Source organism: Mauremys reevesii, linkage group 5, assembly GCF_016161935.1.
Source record: "Mauremys reevesii isolate NIE-2019 linkage group 5, ASM1616193v1, whole genome shotgun sequence".
Taxonomy (NCBI): Eukaryota; Metazoa; Chordata; order Testudines; family Geoemydidae; genus Mauremys; species Mauremys reevesii.
The window spans coordinates 35,798,223-35,820,461 of NC_052627.1; the positions used below are offsets into that span (position 1 = coordinate 35,798,223).

Genomic DNA, 22,239 nt, shown 5'->3' on the forward strand with positions numbered 1-22,239 from the left:
TTTTCTAAAATCCCCTGCACCTAGACTCAAGTGCTTACACAAGAATCTGAGCTTCAATGTTTTATTTTTTTTAAACGGTTCCTAGACTTAAAATGTATGTTTTACATAGCAGCTGGGAGCATGCTTCCCAGCACAGAAACTAGCCAGCTTGAGCTAGTGTGCTAAAAATAGCAGTTTAGCCATGGTGGTATGGGAACCAGCATAGCAGATGCCTGAGTGCAATCACACCTGATCTCCTGGGTACATACTCAGGATAGGGTTGCCAGGTGTCCAGTTTTTGACCAGAACGCCCCCTCAAAAAGGGATCCTGGCGGCTCCAGTCAGCACCATTAAAGGTCCAGTTGGTGGTGTGGCGGGGCTAAGGCTGGCTCCCCCCGATTCCTGAAAGCGGTTGATATGATTCTGCCCCCATCCCGGGAAGGGCTGCAGGGGCAGTGCCTGTGGGTGGGGCAGCCTGCAGAGCCTCCTGGCCGCACCTATGCCTAGGAGATGAAGAGACATGTCACTGCTGCCTGGGAGCTGCCTGAGGTAAGCGCTGCCCGGAGCCCGCACCCAGAATGCCGTCCTGCACCCCAAACTCCTGTCCCAGCCTGAACCCCCTCCTGCACTTGAACCCCTCAGCCCCAGCCCTGAGCTCCCTCCCACATCACAAACCCTTCATCCACGGCCCCACCCCAGAGTCCTCACCCCCAGCTGGAGCCCTCACACCCCAATCTCCTGCTCAAGCCCTGAGCCCCCTCACATACCCCAGAGCCAGCACCCCCAGCTGGAGCCCTCACCCCCCTACACACACTAATCCCTTGCCCCAGCCCAGTGAAAATGAGCGAGGGTGGGGGAGAGCGAGCGATAGAGGGAGGAAGGGAGGATGGAGTGAGTGGGGACAGGGGAAGGGTGTTTGGTTTTCTGCAATCAGAAAGTTGGCAACCCTAACTCAGATGGCTCTCTCAACTGCCACTCAGGCTGCTGCAGCCACACTGTTGTTGTCATGCTAGCTTAAGCAGAGCTAGTGTGTGTCTGGTGTCTACCACTGCTGGGAAGCACATTCGCAGCTGCAGTGTAGACATACTCTATGATCGCAGAAAAAAGCTTGAAAACATGACCTCAGTGCTTCCTAAAGGCTCTAAAAACAGAACATAAATTAAATAAAAAACCCAAAACATTGTTTTAAACCTCATACATTTTTTTGTGGCCTGATTCATGATGTTTGAACACTTGGGATTATAAATACCAGAACAATCGCAACAAAAGATCATCCCAGGCATTTTTAACGGTGCATTCTGCTCCTATACTGTTACTGCCAGCCTGCTACTTACACACAGGACAGCCACCTTCCAAAGCGCTCTCTGGCCTCAATACCGTTTACTGGTCTCTTCTGGGTTTCACTATTTTTCTCTCAGCAAGTCTCAGACTGTGGGTTGGGACCCCAAGTGGGCCGTGACCCAGTTTTAATGGGGATTGCCAGGGCTGGTGTTAGACTTGCTGGGGCCCGGGGCCGAAGCCCAAGCCCCACTGCCCTAGGGCTGAAGTTGAAGTGTGACAGCTTCAGCCCTGGGTGGCAGGGCTCAGGTTACAGGCCCCCCACCCTGAGTTGAAGCCCTTGGGCTTTGGCCTTCTCACCTGGGACTGTGTGGCTTGGGCGGGCGCAGGCTTCAGTCCCCCTGCCTGGGGTCATGTAGTAATTTTTGTTGTCAGAAGGGGGTCACGGTGCAATGAGTTTGAGAACCACTGTGGCCTATCCACTAGTCGTCAGGACTGGCTAGAGATGTTGAACTGAGTCTCTAACTTGTCCTTTCCCTGCACCTCATTTTGTGGGCAGCGGGTTCCTTACGCTATTGTAAACCTAGCAAACCAGGTACATTGGGGATAATTGTGAAGTCTGGTACATGTAAAGCGCTTAAAGAGAAATAGGGCAACAAGAGGCATTATTTCCCCAGTATTTCATGTTCTTTGTTCTACAAATGGCTTTCATTGTTGAATCAGACTTTGATTAGGTTAAACGGTGGTGGTGGTAATGCATTGCACTTAGGCGGGAAGAGGAGAGTGGGTGTTGTGCAGGTTGCCGTGAGGGTGGTATCTTCATATTGCTCTGAGAGAGCTTGTAGTAACCAGCTTCTCTTCCTCCTACTTGAAGTGAGGACAACACTGTCAGCAACACTTAGCCCAAGTTAGAACACTCAAGCAACTAGCTCAAGCTGGAGCAGCCATGCTGCAAAACAACACTGGAGCTAGCACAGCGACTGGATTAGTGGTTGATGAGTTGTGGTAACTCTAATCTAAACCATAACCTGTAGCTGCATCCCCACTGTATTATAAGCCAGAGGGTCAGCAGCACGAGCTTCAACCTATGAGCCAGCTAGCTTGAGTTTAAAGCACCACTTAACTAGAGCTAGAGATTTTTCTTTGTGGATAGGAGTCAGGTTAAAGGTGACACTCGAGATATACTTTGAGTTAATACTGCAGTGAAGATGATCCCGGAGGGTGCTGTTCCCTGGGAAGGTAACAGAGTAGGAACAGACCTGCTGCTAAGGAAAGATGCTAGAGCAGAGAGTTTGCAAGGAAGAGGGACAGAATAAAGTCCCATCCATACCTATCAGGTAGCACAAAGGCCCTTTTCTCTTGTGTTTGAGGGGGTAGAAGCAAAATGTAGGGCAGGAGAACAAGCCTCACAAGGGATGGTAAGTTTCGGTAGCAGTTTTCCCCTCTATGTCCACTATTGCTCTGTGAAATAACCGTTACATTCTAACGGCAAATGTCAAAGCAAATGTAATTAAAGACAATGATGAATAAAAATCCTATCACACGAAAAGACGGACTGGGCTCTTCTTTGCAGTGTTGCTGCAGCTGTGTTGATCCCAGGAAATGAGAGAGACAAGGTGGGTGAGGTAATATATTTTATTGGATCAGCTTCTGTTGGAAGGTACAAGCTTTTTGAGCTACTCTGAACTCTTCTTCAGGTCTGGGGAAGGAAGCAGAGGTTTTGGAAGTTGGTTTAAAAACCCCTAAATCCCAGACTGGGGCAATGGGAACTTCTACAGCTTGTCCTAGGCTCTGAAAATCTTGGCTTCTGCCCTAGTTCTTTTAAAACCATGATCCATTTTTCTTTCAATGTGCTTGTTTGAGGAGGTGTTATTTTTTGATGGGCTAAAATGCAGGCACGTTACTTGAAACTGTCACAGAGTGGAAGCCTACATATGATAAATCAGCAGTTCTCAACCAGGAGTCTGGGGCCCCCGGGGGAGGCTGCAAACAGGTTTCAGGAGGTCCCCCCAGCAGGGTCAGCTTTAGACTCACTGGGGCCTAGGGCAGAAAACTGAAGGCCCTCCACCCATGGCTGAAGCCTGAACAACTTAGCTTTGCGGGGGGCCCACCAATTGCCCTGCTTGCTGCCCCTTAATGTCAGCCCTGGCTTTTATATGTAGAGAAACAGTTGTGGAAGAAGTGGGGCTGGGAGTTTTTACAGTATGTTAGGTGGGGCCTCAAAGAAAAAAAGGTTGAGAACCTCTGTGATAAATAACAAGAAAGCATGTAGCATCTCTGATTGTGAAATTATATGTATGGCTACTGTATCTTTCATACACAGACCTGAGGCCAGGGGTGAGCTGGAGCCCGTTCGCACAAACCGGTTGTTAAATTTAGAAGCGGTTTTAGAACCACTTGTTAACTGGCTTCCCTGCCAGGGAAGCTTTGATGGGCTCTGGCTGGGAAGGGTGTAATTCCTCCTCCCGGCCACCGGGAGGCGCTGCGCGAGCCATGTGAGCTGCCTCCTGGCCCTGTTGCTGCTGCTCCTTGGACCTCTGGCCCTGGGGCTCCTGCTGCTGCCTGGTGAGTCCCCAGCTGCGTCCTGCTGCTCCCAGCCGCTCTCCCCATGTGAGTGTCTGCTTCCCCCCCCCCGCCTTCCCTGCCCGCAGCCGCCTCCTGCCTGCAGCCACCCCCTGCCCGCAGCCGCCCCATCACACCCCCCTGCCTGCAGCTGCCCCCTACCCGCAGCCAGCCCTTGCCCACCCCCTACCCGCAGCCACCCCCCATCGCACCCCCTGCCCGCAGCCACCTGCCACCCATAGCCAGCCCCTGCCCACCCCCTGCCCACAGCCAGCCCCTGTCTGCATCACCTGCCCACAGCCAGCCCCTGTTGCAGCCAGCCCGTGTCACACTCCCTGCCTCCAGCTAGCCCTGCCCCACGCCCCTGTCTGCAGCCAGCCCCATGTCCACTGGTGCCCTGCAGTTCTCAGGGCAGGAACCCTGCACACCTGTTTCAATGGGGGGGGGGGGCAGGGCACAGCTGGGACCCACATGTGCACACCCTAGAGTGACCAGACAGCAAGTGTGAAAAATCAGGACGGGGTGAGGGGTAATAGGAGCCTATATAAGAAAAAGACCCAAAAATGGAGACTGTCCCTATAAAATTGGGACATCTGGTCACCCTAGCACACCCCAAGGGAGTGGCGGGGACCCACACGTGAAAAGAAGCTCATTTCTACTTCAGCCCCATCTTTTTCAAAAAGAACTTTAGGTAGGGTTAACATACATCTGTATTTTCCTGAACATGTCAGGCTTTTCAGTTCTTAAAAATTCCTCCCAGGAAAATATGGACGTATGGTAACCCTATTGGTACAAAAAATAGATGCTGTGGCACATCCCTTAAATCAGAACTTTTTATAGGGAACCGGTTGTTAAGATTTTAGCAGCTCATCACTGCCTGAGGCCAGTACTTACTGAAAGGAACCCTGGCGCTAGCCATTACATAAGCACTAGGTGAACAAGACAGTGCATATTTAAATTGCAATCACAGGCTGCCCTGCGTTTATTCACAACAGAACTGTTAAATTCTCATTTCCAAATTTCACAAGGCCAAATATTCTGAAATCTGATTCTGCTTTTATTTATTGTTGTTTTGCTAATTAAACGTAAGGAAATGTGGTAATTTTGCAACCCCCTCGGCCCCCTTTCAACCAGGGAACAAATGATGAGACTCGCGTGGTGCCTTTCAGGGTCAGCGGATCCGCAAAGCAAACGGAGAGCGCAGCTGATGAAGACTTTGACCGCTACGTGGAGGCTCTGGGTCTGGATCTCTCCTCCCTCCGGAGGGCGGCGGCTGCCACGCGCTGGTTTGCCCGGGCCTCGCTCCCTTTCCCGGGCTGGCGGAGGAGCGCGGCGGGCGGCGTCGGTTTGCAGCAGAGGCAGGAGGGCCGCGGCTCCCGGCTTGGAGGAGCGAGCCGGTGATCTGCGCCTGGAGCAAAGGGAAGCGGAGCCTGCCTGGAGGGAGCGGCCGGGCCGGGCCGGTTCTCCGCGCGCCCTATGGGCACCTCCGGCAAAGTAAGACTCAGGGCCTGATCGTCGGTATTTCAAATAGCCCGCACCGCTGCCCTGGTGATTGTTGCGGGCGGGGCTGCGAAGTGTTGCTGCCGCTGAGCCTGGCCCCGTGCTGGTAATGGGGGAGTCGCTGCAGGCACCGCGCTGAGCGCCGTCCCACGGCCCCACACCAGCGCCTTCCCTCGCCGCAGCTGGGCCAAACAGCTGCAGCCCCGGGCCAGCCTCCCGGCAGCTTTACTCAGCGTTAATCAATCACCCCACTTATAGCTGGCCGCAGTAAATGCTGTATTAATCGTGAGCGCCCTGACCTCCCCCCCCCAATTCTGTGGTTTGGGGCGGGGGGAGCTGAGTGCTCAGGGACTTTGATTTGTAAGTGCCCCCGAAGGCAGTGGGTAGAAACAGCCATAGTCCGGCGGGCACATCCCAGCATGGAAATGGCAGGCTGGTAAACCAGAAAACTAATCCTGCTAGGACAGAAAACGGTTGTGTTTAAGACCAAAAACGACCCTCCACGCTGAGTCAGTTAGAACTACCTCTCACGGCACTTGAATAGTCTCCTGGTGCTGCCATCTGGAATTTCTGCTGTTATTACCTGGAAATCGTTTTGATTCCCCCCCCCCCCCCACACACACACATTTGACTTTTCGAACTCTCACTGTATATTTCGTTTAGTTCTCTTAAGAGAACAGTTCTCTGAGAAAAAAGCAGTTTTCTATTGCAGCATGCCATACACATGCTGCCCCCTGGGCTAGCATTCTCATCTATATTATTGCGGCAGAGCAGTAAATTATTTGCTTTATTAATTAGATACTGTAGTAGCTGAGCTTTTGGAGCCTGGCAATATTGGAATTATATAAATAGTTTGGTAGCATCATATGCCATTTTGAGCACAGGTGGTCTGTGATGTAAAATAGCTCTTTTTTGGAAAATTTTATTTAGTCAGACACTCTGGTTACCTTCTCCAGACCTAAAGAGGACCTCTGTGAAGCCCGAAAGCAGCTTCCACCAGCAGGAGTTGGTCCAATAGAAGACATTATCTCACCTAGGTTTTCTCTCATATTAAAGGACTGGGTGGGAACTTGGGAAATCTAGGTTCAGATTATTAGCGCTGGCAAAGATTTCTTATATGACCTTGAGGAAACCACTTAAGCTCTGTGTGTTGGCGCTAAGGTGGCTTTAAACCACCGTTGCACCCTCACAATCCTGCGCTGCTTTGGGCACAGGTGGCACCCTCCAGAAGCTCAGCAGTGTTGCAGCCCCCTCATGCGAGTGTTTGGAAAGGGGCCTTGGGATGGCAACCTTAGCTCCACGGTGCCTGCACTGAGATGTGGGGGTGCTAGGGACTCTTTGTGCCCCTCCTCCCCCATACCCAATGTAAAAGGGTCTAAAGGCGGAGGTGAGGATCTGAACCCTAATTTCTAGATCATGTGAAAATGGAAACGTGGATACAGGCAAACAAAACGGAAAGGTCCATAGGTATAAATATTTCTTTTGATGAGTGCTCTTTAATTTAGAAGAGTTCTATAAATGTGTCTGAATAAAAGCAAATCACTATGAAGTAATGTTACAGTGGTACTTCAATCCCAAACTCCACCTACCCCCAAAAAATGTCTTGGAAGCCCAGGGTACAGGATCATTTTCTCTGTATCTGGTAGGAGTATCCAAAAGTGGCAATGCTGAATTCTACAGATATGAATTCATAAAGACTAATCCGATGAGGTGCTGAGTGCCCTAATGCTCAGTACTTGACAGGATTTAAGGCTTTGAGCCTTCAAACTGTTGTTAGATTGCCCTTGGATGTTCTGGTGATACTTCTAGCCTTGCAGTGAAAGATACTAGATTAATAACTTTGCACCTGTTCATTGTGGCAAAGTATTGTCTACTTGAATACAGGATAAAGAATTTCCCCAGATAGGTTTCAGAGTGGTAGCCGTGTTAGTCTGTATCAGCAAAAAAGTACAGGCGTACTTGTGGCACCTTAGTGATTAACAAATGTAGTTGGGCATAAGCTTTCATGGGCTAAAAGCCTAATTTGATGGTGTTCAGTTTGCAAATTAATTCGTTCTGCAGTTTCTCGTTGGAGTCTATGAATGTTATAATTCTTGATGTCTGATTTGTGTCCATTTATTCTTTTGCATAGAGACTGTCCGGTTTGGCCAATGTACATGGCAGAGGGGCATTGCTGGCACATGATGACATATATCACATTGGTAGATGTGCAGGTGAATGAGCCCCTGATGGTGTGGCTGATGTGATTAGGCCCTACGATGGTGTCCCTTGAATAGATATGTGGACAGGGTTTGTTGCAAGGATAGGTTCCTGGGTTACTCTTTTTGTTGTGTGGTGTGTGGTTGCTGGTATTTGCTTCAGGTTGGGGGGCCGCTGGCTGTCTGTAAGCGAGGACTGGCCTGTCTCTCAAGGTCTGTGAGAGTGAGGGATAGGTTGTAGATCCCTGATGATGCGCTGGAGAGGTTTCAGTTGAGGGCTGAAGGTGACGGCAAGTGGTGTTCTGTTACTTTCTTTGTTGGGCCTGTCCTGTAGTAGGTGACTTCTGGGTATTCTTCTGGCTCTGTCAATCTGTTTCTAGAAATCCTGTAGGTATGTGTCTCTGGCTGAGGGATTGGAGCAAATGCGGTTGTATCTTAGAGCTTGGATGTAGACAATGGATCGTGTGGTGTGTCTGTTGAAATCCTGGTGGATAGTGCAAGTAGAGTAGGGGCATTAGGAGATGAGAGCTGAGGAAGCGTTGTTCTAAGTCATCCATAAAAATGTTGGCATACTGTGGGGCCATGTGGGTATCCATAGCAGTGCTGCTGCCTTGAAGGTATACATTGTCCCCAAATGTGAAATAGTTGTGGGTGAGGACAAAGTTCAGCCACCAGGTTTTCTGTGACATTATCAGGGATACTGATCCATCAGTAGGGCCTGAGGAAAGAGTCTACATAGCCAGACAATCCTGCTGTCAGGGTGCCAATGCCTGAGATGCTGGGGCATCCAGGTTTATGGATCTTGGGTAGCAGATAGAATACCCCTACCTCTGCTTGGAGTTCTAGGGGTGTGTCTGTGCACATTTGTTCCTGTGCTTTGTCAGGGTGTTTCTTGAGCAGACGATGTAGTTTCTTTTGGTAACCCTCAGTGGGATCAAAGACTGGGAGTAGATGGGTCATTACAAAAACTATTTCCCCCATGCTAATTTTCCCCCTACTGTTACTCACACCTTCTTGTCAACTGTTTGAAATGGGCCATCCTGATTATCACCACAAAAGTTTTTTTCCTCCTGCTGATAATAGCTCACCTTAATTGATTTGTCTTGTTAGAGTTGGTATGGCAACCCCCATCTTTTTATGTTCTCTGTGTATATATATATATAGCCCACAAATGCTTATGCCCAAATAAATTTGTTAGTCTCTAAGGTGCCACAAGTACTCCTTGTTCTTTTTCGCAGATAATAGTAGTTCCAAAGGGACTCAAATGCATTGGCCATGCACTGTCCACACTCGTTTGGTGTCATTCTCAAAAGATATTTTAAATGTAAATAACTGCTGGGGAAAATGTTTATTTAATAACAGTTCCTACATAAATGTAATCAACCATATTTTTCACAGGTTATAAAATGCAAGGCTGCCGTTGCCTGGGAAGTGGATAAACCACTCTCTATTGAGGAGGTAGAGGTTGCACCTCCGAAAGCCCATGAAGTTCGTGTTAAGGTACCCTACTTTTGTTTTTAGTTGTCTAAAACAAGATGCTAAAATGTGTTTCCTGATCCCTTCAAGTTTTCAAGTAGCTAAGCTCAAAAATATTCATCCAGCTTCATATCTGATTGAAAAATGGGGAAAGTTACCAGGTGTCAGTCATGTTATTGGACACAAGGGGTACATCTCTTCAGTTTCACAAGATGTGTTCTTTCATTTCCATACAGATAGTGGCCACAGGGATCTGTCGGACAGATGACTATGTTCTGAAAGGTTCTTTTCCGAATATAGATTACCCAGTTATTCCTGGCCACGAAGGAGCTGGGATTGTGGAGAGTATTGGAGAAGGAGTGACATGTGTGAAACCAGGTATGAAGGGCTTGCTCTTGCACCCATTGAAGTCAATGGTAAAACTTCAATGGGTGCAGGAGCAGACCATTACTGTTGTGGACGCAAAGGGGAGGACAAAAATATTTCACCTCTTTGATCCAGTATTGGAACTGAATTTTTCAAAGCTTAGCCACAATTTAACTTTGTGAATAAATTCCTTGCACAATGCTTCTCGATCACCAACTGACAAAGACAAGATATTCTTCTTTCTTCCCTCCCCCAGGAGAAAAAGTCATCCCTCTGTGTCTTCCCCAATGTGGGGAATGCAGCTCCTGTTTGAATCCTGACACCAACTGTTGCCTGAAGACACAGTGAGTTTGTTTCAACTTCTGTTGCCTGACTCTCACCCTCAGTTTGTCTGACAATATTAATCATCATATATTATGTCTCTTAACAGCCTCTATGAATCCCAGAACCTCATGCCGGACAAGACCAGCAGATTCACCTGCAAAGGGAAACCAATTCACCATTTCCTGTGGATCAGCACCTTCTCAGAATACACAGTTATGCCTGATTCTGCCATTGCAAGAATTGATGATGATGCTCCTCTGGATAAAGTCTGTCTGTTTGGCTGTGGATTTTCCACTGGTTATGGTGCTGCCATCAATACTGCCAAGGTTACCACCCCCATCCCCTATGTTCCAGGACTACAATTCAATCTATGGATAGATTCTTACAAAGTCCCCTGTTTTGTTGTTATGCAGGTTAAACCTGGTTCAACTTGTGCCATCTTTGGTTTGGGAGGAGTTGGCCTCTCTGTTGTTATTGGCTGTAAATCAGCTGGTGCTTCCCGGATCATTGGGATCGACATCAACAAAGATAAATTTACCAAGGCTAGAGAGTTAGGAGCCACTGACTGCATCAACCCTCAGGACTTCCTGAAACCTATTCAGGAGGTGCTGGTTGAGATGACTGGCTGTGGTGTGGACTATTCCTTTGAAGTTATTGGACACACAGATACTATGGTATGTAAATATACACTGCAGTTGTTTCATAAGTTTCACTCCATGTGATGTTATCATCTTTTTTATTTAAACCAGGTAGCTGCCCTGGCATCCTGCCACATGGGCTCTGGCACCTGTGTGATGGTTGGAGAACCTCCTTTAGGATCACAGCTATCCTTTGACCCTATGCTGCTGAAATCTGGAGTAAACAACTAGTGATTTCAGTACTCATCATATGTTTTTCCAGGTTGGAAGACCAAGGATTCTATCCCCAAATTAGTGTCTGGTTATATGGAGAAGAAATTTAACCCAGATGTGCTAATAACACACACTTTACCATTTGATAAAATCAATGAAGGATTTGAATTGTTACAGTCAGGAAAGAGGTGAGTGGGTTTTTTTAAACTTACATATATGCTATGATGCAGCTGAGCAAACATAACTATTATCACTGCCTGCTTTTGTTTTATGTTTCAGCATTCGCAGCATCCTTCTCTATTAAGGTTCCACTTCTCAGACCAGTGGGATGGGATTATTCTGATTCAAGACCTTTTTATTAAAATCAATGAAATGGTAATTGTTGGAAATCCATCCTCCTATGCCAAGTATGTAGGCATTCATAAAGTAAATGTTTTGTTAGGATAATGCAAGTTACACCAACAGATCTAGATTTCTAAAAGTATCCCGGGGGGGGGTCAGTAAGAAAGAATTAAGTTAGTTAGCAAGAGTCAGGCCACACTGTAACCCTAATGACATGAGATTTGTAGAAGTGAGGATTGTGTGAGGCAAGCAGAAAAGAACTGTGTAAGAAGTTATTACGACCTTGCAACTGAACTGATAACCAAATATGTAGCCTGGCGTCTCCTAGAAGTGAGAAAAGAGAAAAATAAGATAGCAGGATGGCTTATGTATAACCTAGGGCACTCCCTCCCTCTATTGTATATTATAATTACTGGAGAAATACTTTATTATTTGATTTTGCGGAACCCAAAGCAAAAGTGAGAACTGATTTTTGATTTTTTCTCTGGTCCGGCTTTAATCACCAAAAAAAGCCTCTGACACAGTTTTAAATTCTGCTTGGCCCAGAGATAAAGTGTCAGCCTGATCACCTGACATGAGGGATAGATTGGTTAAACCAGCAAGATGTTGTAATCTCATTACTTAGGTTCCAGATACTCTTTAATTGGACTAGTTTAGTACCTGAATGGTTTCAAGAATACAAGGCAAGGGCAACCTTTCATGTATAAGATGATGTATAAACAAAATGCAGTTGTTGTCTGTAACAAAGGTATAAGGTGTCATAACAGGGTGTTCTCCAGGTGAAGGAGGAAGCTAATGCAGCATCTGTGGGGTAAGTGTGTTTGAGGGACTGTGTGCTCTGGCTGGCAGTTGGAGGCAGGTTTGAAAGCTCAAAGCCTCTGGTAATTGGCTAAGCGACCAGGGGCTGAAACCTATAAACCAAACTACTACATTCAAAACTTCTTTCTTTAAACCACCCTTACATTAACTAGGAGACAAGTGTGCAGTCGGTGCAAGGAGCTCCTGGCCCTCACCCTCAGAGACCATGTAGAGACCTTTCGGGGACACTGTAGGATGGTGCTGGGGTTGCCTGCCTTTCTACATATAGGTATGAGTCTCCTTAGGGGTAACTATAGCAGGAGCAGGACCGCTTGGAAATAGTGACCATAATACAATAGCATTCAACATCCCTGTGGTGGGAAGAACACAAATTCAAATTAAAGACACCATAATAGAGGCCCAACTTCAATGTATACCCCAAATCTAAGTGATTGGGCAGCAAAAATGTAAAGTAATGCACATTGGAAAAAATAATCCCAACTATACATACAACATGAATTTAGCTACATCATGGATAGTTCTCTGAAGAGATGGCCACACAGTGTGCAGAGGTGGTCAAAAAAAAGCAAACAGGATGTTAGGAATCATTAAAAAGGGGATAGAGAATAATACACCCACTAGAGGTATATAAAATCATGAGATGTTGAGAAAGTGGATAAGGAAAAGTTATTTACTTATTCCCATAATACAAGAACTGGGGGGGGGGGGGCGTCACCAAATGAAATTAATAGGCAGCAGGTTTAAAACAAACAAAAGGAAGTTCTTCTTCACACAGCGCACAGTTTTATTAGCCAGAATGGGTAAGAATGGTGTCCCTAGCCTCTGTTGATCATTGCCTGTTAGGTTCGCTCCCTCTGGGGCTCCTGGCATTGGCCACTGTTGGTAGTACATCCTTTCGGTAGTACATGCTTTCTTATGTTCTTATAATAAAGTATTTGATTTTGCTGCACTCAAAGAAAAAGCCACCATGAATTTAATCCAGTCCTAGCCTTCACAACCTCCTCAGGTTTTGTTCTAGCCAGGGAAGGAACTGGCAGCAAAACCAAATCCAAGCTGGTAATTCAGGGGAGGGGTTCACATGCAGGTCCTCATATCTAACTGCCAGAGTGGGGAAGGAACCTTGACAGAAAAGTAAAGTAAAGCAAAATCACCATTGGTAACAAACAATGTATGATTAATAGCTGCCAGAGCAAGTTTATCCCCCAGGTTACAGCCAATCTGTAGTAAGAAAGAAAAAAAATGGTCAGTGTCAGTTTGTGACTCAATAACGATGAAATGCCTCCAAGTGTGTGAAGCTATTCTGCATCTGCAAACAAAGCGTGTATGTAACATGAGACCATCCTCCAGGGTAACTAATCCCAGCAGCGACGCGGCAGCCCACACCCCGTTAAGCGGAACGGGGCCCCAGCCGCGAGCCGGGGCGGTGGAGGAGGGAGGGGGCGCACGTGGAGCTCTCGGCGCCCGGCAGCGCAGCGAAGCGAGCGAGCGAGACACGCGCCGCTCCGGCCTCTTCCTTGCTCTGGATGCTGGAGCAGCCGCCGCTCCCTCGCGCGTGAGCTGCTTCCGGCTTTGTACCCCGGCCGCGCGGCCATTGGGTGGGGAGGCGACCAATGGGACGTTGTTCCCCAATGCGCATGCGCCGGCCATACCAGCCGGTGGCTCCGGAGGCTGATGGGTGGGCCGTGCGGCCGGGCGTAGCGACGCCGCGAGACACGCTGGTTTCTTAGCGGGGAAGTCACGTTCCACGACCTGGGCCTGCCTCAGGCCCCCCCCTGATGAGCTACAGCCCCCGCTCCCCTGGGCCATGGGTTTGTGCCAGACCGGTGCGTTCACCCAGCAGCTTATGGTGCTGCCCCCGGCTGGCTGAGGCTGCTGCATTCAGCACACACCAGCAGAGGCCTTAGGCCAGCAATAACCAACCCTGGGTCACATTTTTATTTTATTACCCCTGAACTTGTACAAAGAGCATGTGGAAGGGAGAACCCAGACATCAGCCTTCCCCTTGATGTGACACCACACGGTGGAGAAGGGTACAGCACGAAGTGCAGGTTGCACAGAAGACAAGTGGGCAGGTGCTTTATCACACTGACATTCCCCTGGGTCAGGAGGCACCTCACTACTACCACCACCCCTGCCCTTAGCATGAGGAAGTCTTGCTGGGGAGCCACTTCCTGACCCCCTCCACCTCTAATTACACTGCACTCCCTGGACAGGAGGCACTAAGTACACACACCCCCTGCAGTGCCCAGCCTGTGCCAACTCAGGACCAGCACTTGTCTTAACCACAGGCACTGAGATTACAGAAAAAGAATAAAATTAACAAAGAACAGAGTTCACTAAGAATGTTGGAAACAAGTCATTACCTAAACAACCAGCATCATAGCACACTTTCTAGACACAAACTATCAGGTTAACCTCGTGGCTGAAGACATTTCTCTCATCCAAAGTCTGTTGCAGACTTTTCAACCGAGGCTGCCTGCGACCCACGCTGTCCATTCGCTTGCCAAGTGCAGGATGAAGGGTTGTCTTCTGTGCCTTCTACATATACCTCTGATGTTCATTGTCTTTACTCCAAGGCAGGATAATCCCCCATGGCTTGTTTTCACCTGCACAGTCCTTTTCTGTAGAGGCCACATCTCTTATTACATAAACTTTGTATGTAAACAGGCATTATGACTAGTATGTCCCCAGCATTTATATGAGACCTCACCTGAGATGCTTTGGGAGAACCAGAATGTTCATAACAGACTCAAGTTTCTGTATCCCCCCTTGCCAGGTGCAATTAACATTCATTTGTCACAGACACCAGACCGGTGGCAATGAGTCAATGCAGGGATTTGTGACTAGCCACTGAGCCCTTCGTTAACCCATCAAACAAGTAACCCCCGGCCCCAGGAGACGGATTGCAGAAGCCCTCGGATGGCTCTGTGTTGTAACCAAAAGGCAGGCAGAACTGAACATCCAGGCAATGCAAAGGAGGTAAGCTACATGTTGCAATAGTACCGCTTGGCCTGTGACATAAGCAGATAGGTCACTTGTCAAAAATCCAAATACATTTCTAGTTTGCCACAGTACAAACTATAGAGGTACCTTCTGGGGTCAGTACCTGGAATCAGGGGCGGCTCTAGGAATTTGGCCGCCCCAAGCAGTCATGCCTGCGGGAGGTGCACCGGAGCCGCGGGACCAGCAGACCTCCCGCAGGCATGACTGCGGAAGGTCCGCCGGACCCGCCTGCCGGCAAAATGCCGCCCCAAGTGCGCGCTGGGGTCTGGAGCCGGCCCTGCCTGGAATGCTAGTATCCAAAACAAGGAGAATGAATGGTATAGAACAAGTTACTCTTGAGGGCATTTTGCACCAAAAGAATAAAAATTCTGTACACGGTATTTTAAAATTCTGCAAATTTTATTTGTCAAATAAATGTGGATGCTCCCGCCTGGCATTGGGAAGCACAGGCCACTGGCTTCATAGAGGTGGGAGATCACTGTGCAGCTCCCCCCGGGACTCAGCGGTGATGCTGCACCCAACCCTGACACAGCGCAAGGACAGAGCCTGGCCCAGAAACAGCCCAGGGCTCTGCCCCTCCTTGCTAGGTGCACCAGCCGTGGGCAGGCAGACTCTGCAAGGCAGGATCTAAGTCTAAAGGGACTTAGCCCTGGTCTACACACAGCCCTGCTTGTCGGTTCAGAATTCAGCGATTCAGCGAGCTGCGTGGCTGGGTAGCTGAATGAATTTACGAATGACAATGACTCAGGCGCGGCGGCGGCGACTCCGCGCGACTCCGGCTCCGTCGACTCGCTCCTCTCCCGTGGAGTACCGAGGAGAACTCGGAGTTCGGCCGAGTTGAGTTCGACCATCGATCAGACATGACATGATAGTTCGAACTCCGAGAAGTCGAACTCGCCGCGTCGACCCGGCGGGTAAGTGTAAACGTGGCCTCAGTGTATGGAGATCCAGGTGCGGGTTGAGAGGGTTCTGGGTGGGGCAGTCTGGGTGCAGGCAGCTCAGTGGGGGATCTGGCTGCAAGAGGAGGACCTGGATCCACAGGGGAGGGTCTGAACATGAGGTGAGGAGGGTCTGGATGCACAGGGTTGGGCAGATGGGGGAGTAGCTCCCTCTACAGTGATCCCTTCCTACAGCTGGGGAGAAATCTGGGGGTGGGTCTGACACAACCCCAGATGCCATGCAGGGGAAGAGGAAGTCCCATCCTCCCCAGCCCAGATGGGACTAGCAGCTGAGCCCAGCACATGGTAGGAGCTACCAGCCAGGTCTCCCCCAGTCCTGCCCCCTGCCCCACAATGATTTACCTCTCTGCCGACTGCCCTGGACACCAAAACATACTGCTGGGGAAGGTTGCATGACTGCTCTTGTGGCTTCCTTATCAGAAAGTCATTTTTCTGTGGGGAAGCAAAGAAATTTGTGAGGGACAAATTCTGCACAATTCGCCCAGGAGTAACAAATGAAAGAATTGGAACCAACTGACGGGCTCGATTTTAGTGACATGTGAAGAGTTTTATAACTTGTAAAATCATCCTAGAAATACAGGACCTCCCCTGCAACGTGGGATGCCTCACAATGCCTTGCTTCTGTGGCTCCCAAGCAGGGCCGCTCACAAACAGCCAAACTACTTGCAGGTCACACCCTGAATGTCTGTGTATCGCCAGGGCCCTGATCTGGCAATTCTGACCCCTGCTGACCATGCTCTGGCTTCCTGGCAGCCTCAATTACTACATGCACGGTGATCCTGACACACTCCCGGTCTTCCCTGTAGAAATGTCTGTATATTTGGGCCTCTGCCTCTGTGAGGGCATTGAGCTACAGCACCTTAAATAGAGTTTCCCACACAATTCACAATGCTGGATGATTTGTGATTAAAGAACAAATAAGTTTATTTAACTACAAAGAGGTTTTTTTTAAAATACAAGTTATAGTCAGAAATTGTTACAAGACAAACATAAAACGCTTCCTGGTACTCAACTTAAACTAGACATGATTCAAGGTGAAATCATTACCACAGATTTTCATTAGCATTGCTAACCAAATTACAGGGCAGGATCTGCTCCCGAGGTCCAATGGCTGTTGTCTTTTGTCCGCTTAGGTGAGTGAGAGAGAGAGAGAGATGGACAAGAAGAGATAACTTGGGATGTTTTTGCCCCTCTTTTATAGCTCAGTCACCCTTTGGAAACCATGTTCCTGAGCATGATCCCCTGGTTAAAAGCTCTTTTCAGCTGAGAGCAAGGAGAGACAGAGTTTGGTAGGGGAGAGGTTTCATACTGTCATTTGCTAAGATCAGATCTGTGTGTTCCTGCCCTGCTTCCTTGCCAAACAATGAGCACTTGATCAGGGCTGGATTAACTCTCCTGTGGGCTTGGGGCTATTAGATTTTGTGGGGCCTCTGGGGGCTTGGGGTGGGGGTGTGGGCTCAGAGCTGGGGCAGGGGATTGGGGTGCAGGCTCCAGCCAAGAGGCGCTTACCTCAGGCAGCTCCTGGAGTACCCAGCCAATGGGAGCTGCAGAACCAGCGCTGGGGGCAGCACACACAGATTCCCAGAACACCCCTCACCTAGGTGCCGCAGGGGCACGTTGTCGAGCTGGCGCTCACAGCTCCAAGCCCAAGGGGGGGCGTGGATGCTCAGGGACTGGCGTCCGGCCCACAGCACAGAGACTTGCCGCAGGCCAGAGGAAAAGAAGCAGTGGGCCGCATCCGGCCAGCAGGCTTGCAGGGCCCTGGGGCTGCAGCCCCTAAAGCCCCTGCATTAGTCCAGCACTGCACTTGATAGGTGATGACACCTGCCTGGTGTATCAACTTGTCTTTTGTGTTTGAGAAACAGGTTTGCCCACACCCCAGACATGTCTGGTAAACACATAGTATTGATTTCAGCTTATGTTCATAACTTTACATGTAATGTTGCTACATACATTTTACCATGATATTATTGACCAGCAAGTTTTACTTCTCACGTGGTACCCCAAGCAGGCGTATTTTGTGCAAAGATTTTTACAATAGTGTGTCGGATGTGAATACAGGGGCGAGTTCTGTCATGGTATCTTATTGAACTCTTCTTTCTGTACTATGCCATTATTGACTTTTCGCAATAAACCTGACTGATATTGGTTATTTGAGCTCTTCTATATATTTCATAACAAACCAAAGCAAAGCCAAGCACTCAATGCTATAATTTATCAACACTGCTCACCAGCCACATAGGCGGTTAATTACAGGCGGGTTCCTTCTTTAAAAAGCTCATCATGGATAGACCAGACCCTGGCACCTCTTAAAGAAGCCGGCCACCCTGGGACATTGGCCTTAAATGGTTGGTACATTCACTGCTTAAATGGTTGCTCCTTTGCACTCCCTTGCCCTTAAATAAGGGCCACCCTCTCCTCTGGCATTTCATACCGCTTTGACCAGAAGGAGATATGCCATGGTCTCAGCGTCTCTCTTCATGCAGAATTATTTCTGTGAATTAAAAAACGCCCCCAAAACAATGGAAATACCAATGGGTTACAAACATGTTGTGACAGTTCAGCAAAGGGCCCTGGTCCCTGAATGGCTTGAGACCTGGCTATACAGTGGCCAATGGTGCTCCGATCAGACCCCTATAAAATCAGAATGACCCAATGGGGAGAGAAAGGGTAGGGGGATATCAAGATCAAAATCCAGTCTGAAGTGGAGTCAGTGAGATTACACAGAAGAAATCAAAAGCAAAATCCAGCCCAGAGTCAAACAGCTGCGCTGCTGCTGCTGAGGAAGCGGACACTGCACCACCCCATCACGCTTTCTCTAGTGACTGCAGCCAGCAACCCACCAGGCGGGCTGTGCTCTTCTGGTGCTGTGACTCCTACTCCCCTGGAACTGTAGGGTGCTGATCTGACAGCAGCAACGAGAAAGAGTTGAAGGTGGGGAAGGCAGCAACAGCCTGGAGCCAGCACAGCTTGGCCACTTGGGATTATTGTTGTGTGGGCTACAGTAGTGCTGACCAAAATCAGCGATCACTTATGGCATGGCCACTATTAGCAGTATTAGGGTAGCACATAGAAGCCCAAAACCAAGGAGGAGACCCTGTGATATGCACGTTAGCAGCAGCACCTTACAGTAGCACCTTGAAGGCGAGGCAGGCCATTATCAAGTGCACATTAGCAGCAGCATTACAATAGCGCCCACGGGCTCCCCTTTTTATAGTGCCTGGGGGGAACCGCCTGTATGGGAGCACCTGTCCCAGAACAAAGTGCACATTATCCAGGGACATGTGCAGAAATTTAACTTTGACCCCTTTTGTTGGGGTACTGTACGCACCCCCCACCACCAGCACTCTGGCAGAAGCATGCTCTTCCCTCCCTCTCTTCCCCCTGCCTCAGCTCCAGCAGGAGCTCGCTCTGCCCACCACCAGAGGAGTTCAGTGTCTCCAACAACTACTGGGGAGGGGGCGTGCCTCTGCTTGTCCCCCCTTTTGCATGCCCCATCATCATCATATCGCCTGGGAGGTGCCCCAGTATGAAGTAGACATTATCACCAGCATTACAGTAACAGCTTCCCCTTTTTATAGTGCACATCATCAGCAGCATTATGGTAGCGCCAAGGGTGCGGAGGGGAATTATGAGGTACACATGATCAGCAACATTATGCTAACTCCTTTGGCCCCTGTGGTTTGCTGTTACTTGGGACTGTGCTGAACTATTTCCATCTGGCACAATCCAAGTTACTCATGGAGAACACACAGAGTCCTGTCCCTCGAGGGAATCACACCACCCAGGCCCTTTCCTTGCTCTGAAACCCAGCCTGCTTCTCCAGCCCGCCCCATGCCCAAAGAAGCTGTTTCTCTGCTTCCTTTCAGGGGCCTGGCTTCCTTTACTGTCTGCTAACCTTCTGCCCAGAACACAGCCGATCCCTCAGCCTCTGCATGAACAACCAGTCCCAGAGACACCCCTCAGCTTCTGATCGGCTGTGCCATGTGTAGTAAGATGAGGCCCTGAAACATAAACTCTCATGTCAGAGGCCTGAAGCCTGAACCAAAGTACTTCCAGGCATTGCTAAGCAAAAGCTGGGCTGTGAGCCAGAGGCAGGCCTCACTCACAGAAGTTGGTGAGAAGAGGGTTGATAGAAGCAGGTGCGTCCACACATATAAGTGCTAATAAGAGGAACTTGTGCCAAGATGACATCAGGACACTCCACAGACATGACATAATGAACAAGCAGGTGCATCTTAAAGACAGGGTCAAAAAGACAGCATGATGGATAGATCTATCTGTTTGAAACAACATGATCAAAGGAGGAGACAGCACCCTAATGAGCCAAGGGGCTGTACTTCAATATGTCAGTAGGGATGAGTAATCTGTCCTGTAACTGTATAAAAGTAGGTCCCGGAGTATGCATCTTTGTCTGGCCTAGGGGGCAGTGGAAAGTCCTGCCACTGACTGAGCTGGTCCATTGCCAGGGGGCACAAATTAGTAGTATGTCTTGTAGCGTCTACGGGAAACTATTACTGTGCTGTGGGCTTGGCTACACTTGAGAGTTGCAGCGCTGGGAGTTACAGCGCTGGCTGTATACCGCTGTGTAGGGAAAGCGCTGGTGTGTGGCCACACTCACAGCTACCAGCACTGCAGTGTGGCCACATTTGCAGCGCTGTTGGGAGTGATGCATTATGGGCAGCTATCCCAGCATTCAAGTGGCAGCAATGTGCTTTTCAAAAGAGGGGGTGGGGTGGAGTGTGACAGGGAGTGTGGTGGAGAGAGAGAGTGGATTTTTGGAGCCGACACTGTGTATCAGCTCCCTGCCTTGCAAAATCAGAACATTTTCCCGACCCCTTACTCTTAACTGCAAACAGCCTGCAGACCAGATAAGCAGCTGCTCCAACAGGCTCCCTTTCTTCCCCCTGCCCCCGCTGTTTCTATCCTCAAGCAAACACTCATCCCCCTGCCTGCCTCATTCACAGCAAGGTAGTGGGTTATCTCAATTGATTGTTCAGTCAGTTACAGATTGACCACCGCAAACAGGAGCTGTGTTTGTTTTTTAGATAAGCAGCTCCCGGAGCCCCGAGTTCACAACAAAACAAAGAGAGGCAGCATAAAAAAACAAATAAAGTAATTTAGTTAAAAGCATTCTGGGATATCTCCTAATACCCTGGAGGCCAATAACAGCGCTGGTGTGTGGCCACACCTGACGAGAAGCACTGCATCACCAGTGCTGCACTCGTTATACCCCAAGCAGACCAGGTGTTCAGCCAGCGCTGCAGCCAGGGAGTTGCAGCGCTGGATGTGCCTTGCAGGTGTGGACAGTTACTAAGTTGCAGCGCTGGAAAGCCTCCACCAGCGCTGCAACTCTCAAGTGTAGCCAAGCCCTGTGTTTGACAATAAACCTGGCTCGGGTTTCTTCGTACCTTACCAGAGTCTGTGGTCTTTGGGGGTTCTCTCGGGGTTTGCTGTGTCAGCTGAGCAGCGCCGGGGCAGCACACAGAGGGAACACGCATGCAGCCGACTGTTATCATCAGCGAACAAGAGCAGAGCACCACACCGCTAGCCACTGACAATACCATGTGGTCCAGTGTCTTAGGTGGTGGCTCCCCATTGCTCACAGCTATCTCTACACAAAGAGGCATTTAATTGCTCCTTCTGCTTAGCTGGAAAGAAAAGCTCTTCACACACTCAGGTCTGTGATTGTCTATAGATTAAAGAGCTATTATCACCTTCCAGCATAACAACAGTTAATGCCCACATATCCTGGAATGGGTATGAATCCTCAGACCTCTGGAATAGGGCACAGGGGCTGTTTAGACAGGGACCCCCCCACCCCCATTGCCTGGTGCTGAGATGCAGCCACCTCTGGGGTGAGGTATAGGGGCTGTTTATACAGGGATCCCCATAGGTGCTCTGATTTATAATTTAACCCTTTGGGGACTGCACAGCAGGCAAAGTAAGAGGAGTTTAACCACAGTAACTTTTACCCTCAACACACACACGAGTCACAGATATTCAGATAAAACAAGCAAAGCCCATATGGCTCCCCCACCCCCGCCCTGTCTCTGCTCACCCCTCCTTGAGAACCCACACAGGGTAGTCCTCCTGCTGGCATTGTCAGGTGATGCTCAGCTGATGTACCAGGCTATGTATTTCCAGGAGCTATTGAGACATTTCAATGCTGTGGACCAGGCCTCATCTGGAATCCTAGGTCCAATTCGTGTCCCCGAATAAAAATTCTAACTAAGACAGAGCAGGACAACTACAATGCTCAGGGAAACAGCCCACCACTCTTCCAAGAGGAGACTGGAAGAGTTTGGCTTGTTTGGCCTAAAAACAGGGATGTGGTTGCTCCCTGTAAGTACACCAGGGAAGGGAAAGAGCTAGTGAAGCTAAAGGACAATGTTGTCCCAAAAGCCAACAGGGATAAACTCACCAGGGCTCAGCTGAGGCTGGAAATGAGAAGACTGTTCCCACCCACCAGCAGATGGGCGGGAGGGTCTGGAAACCCCCAAACTTGCTGCAAGCTGGAACAGTTTCTGAAGGGGATTCTCTGTCATAGCCCTCCCCATAAGAGGGAGCCCGGCCTAGATC

General features: G+C 49.2%; 1 protein-coding gene and 1 long non-coding RNA gene across 3 annotated transcripts; one reads left to right on the top strand and one right to left on the bottom strand.

Moving 5' to 3' along the window:
* Positions 1-4,946: 4,946 nt before the first annotated feature.
* LOC120407187 (alcohol dehydrogenase 1-like) lies at positions 4,947-11,067 on the top strand. Its single transcript, XM_039542680.1, is given in 8 exon segments — positions 4,947-5,313; positions 8,916-9,017; positions 9,230-9,371; positions 9,616-9,703; positions 9,790-10,009; positions 10,097-10,357; positions 10,433-10,722; positions 10,814-11,067. Coding segments are annotated over 8 exon segments (1,146 nt in total). The 5' UTR covers positions 4,947-5,295; the 3' UTR covers positions 10,839-11,067.
* A 2,932-nt stretch (positions 11,068-13,999) lies between these two features.
* On the bottom strand, positions 14,000-22,209 carry LOC120406594. Of its 2 annotated transcripts, none has more exons than XR_005599381.1 (3): positions 22,082-22,209; positions 16,000-16,089; positions 14,000-14,316 (listed from the first exon to the last, which is right to left on the bottom strand). It is a non-coding gene; the product is annotated as an uncharacterized LOC120406594 (long non-coding RNA). The 2 variants fall into 2 exon arrangements; XR_005599380.1 differs by having other exon boundaries at positions 14,000-14,706.
* Between the last annotated feature and the right edge of the window lie 30 nt (positions 22,210-22,239).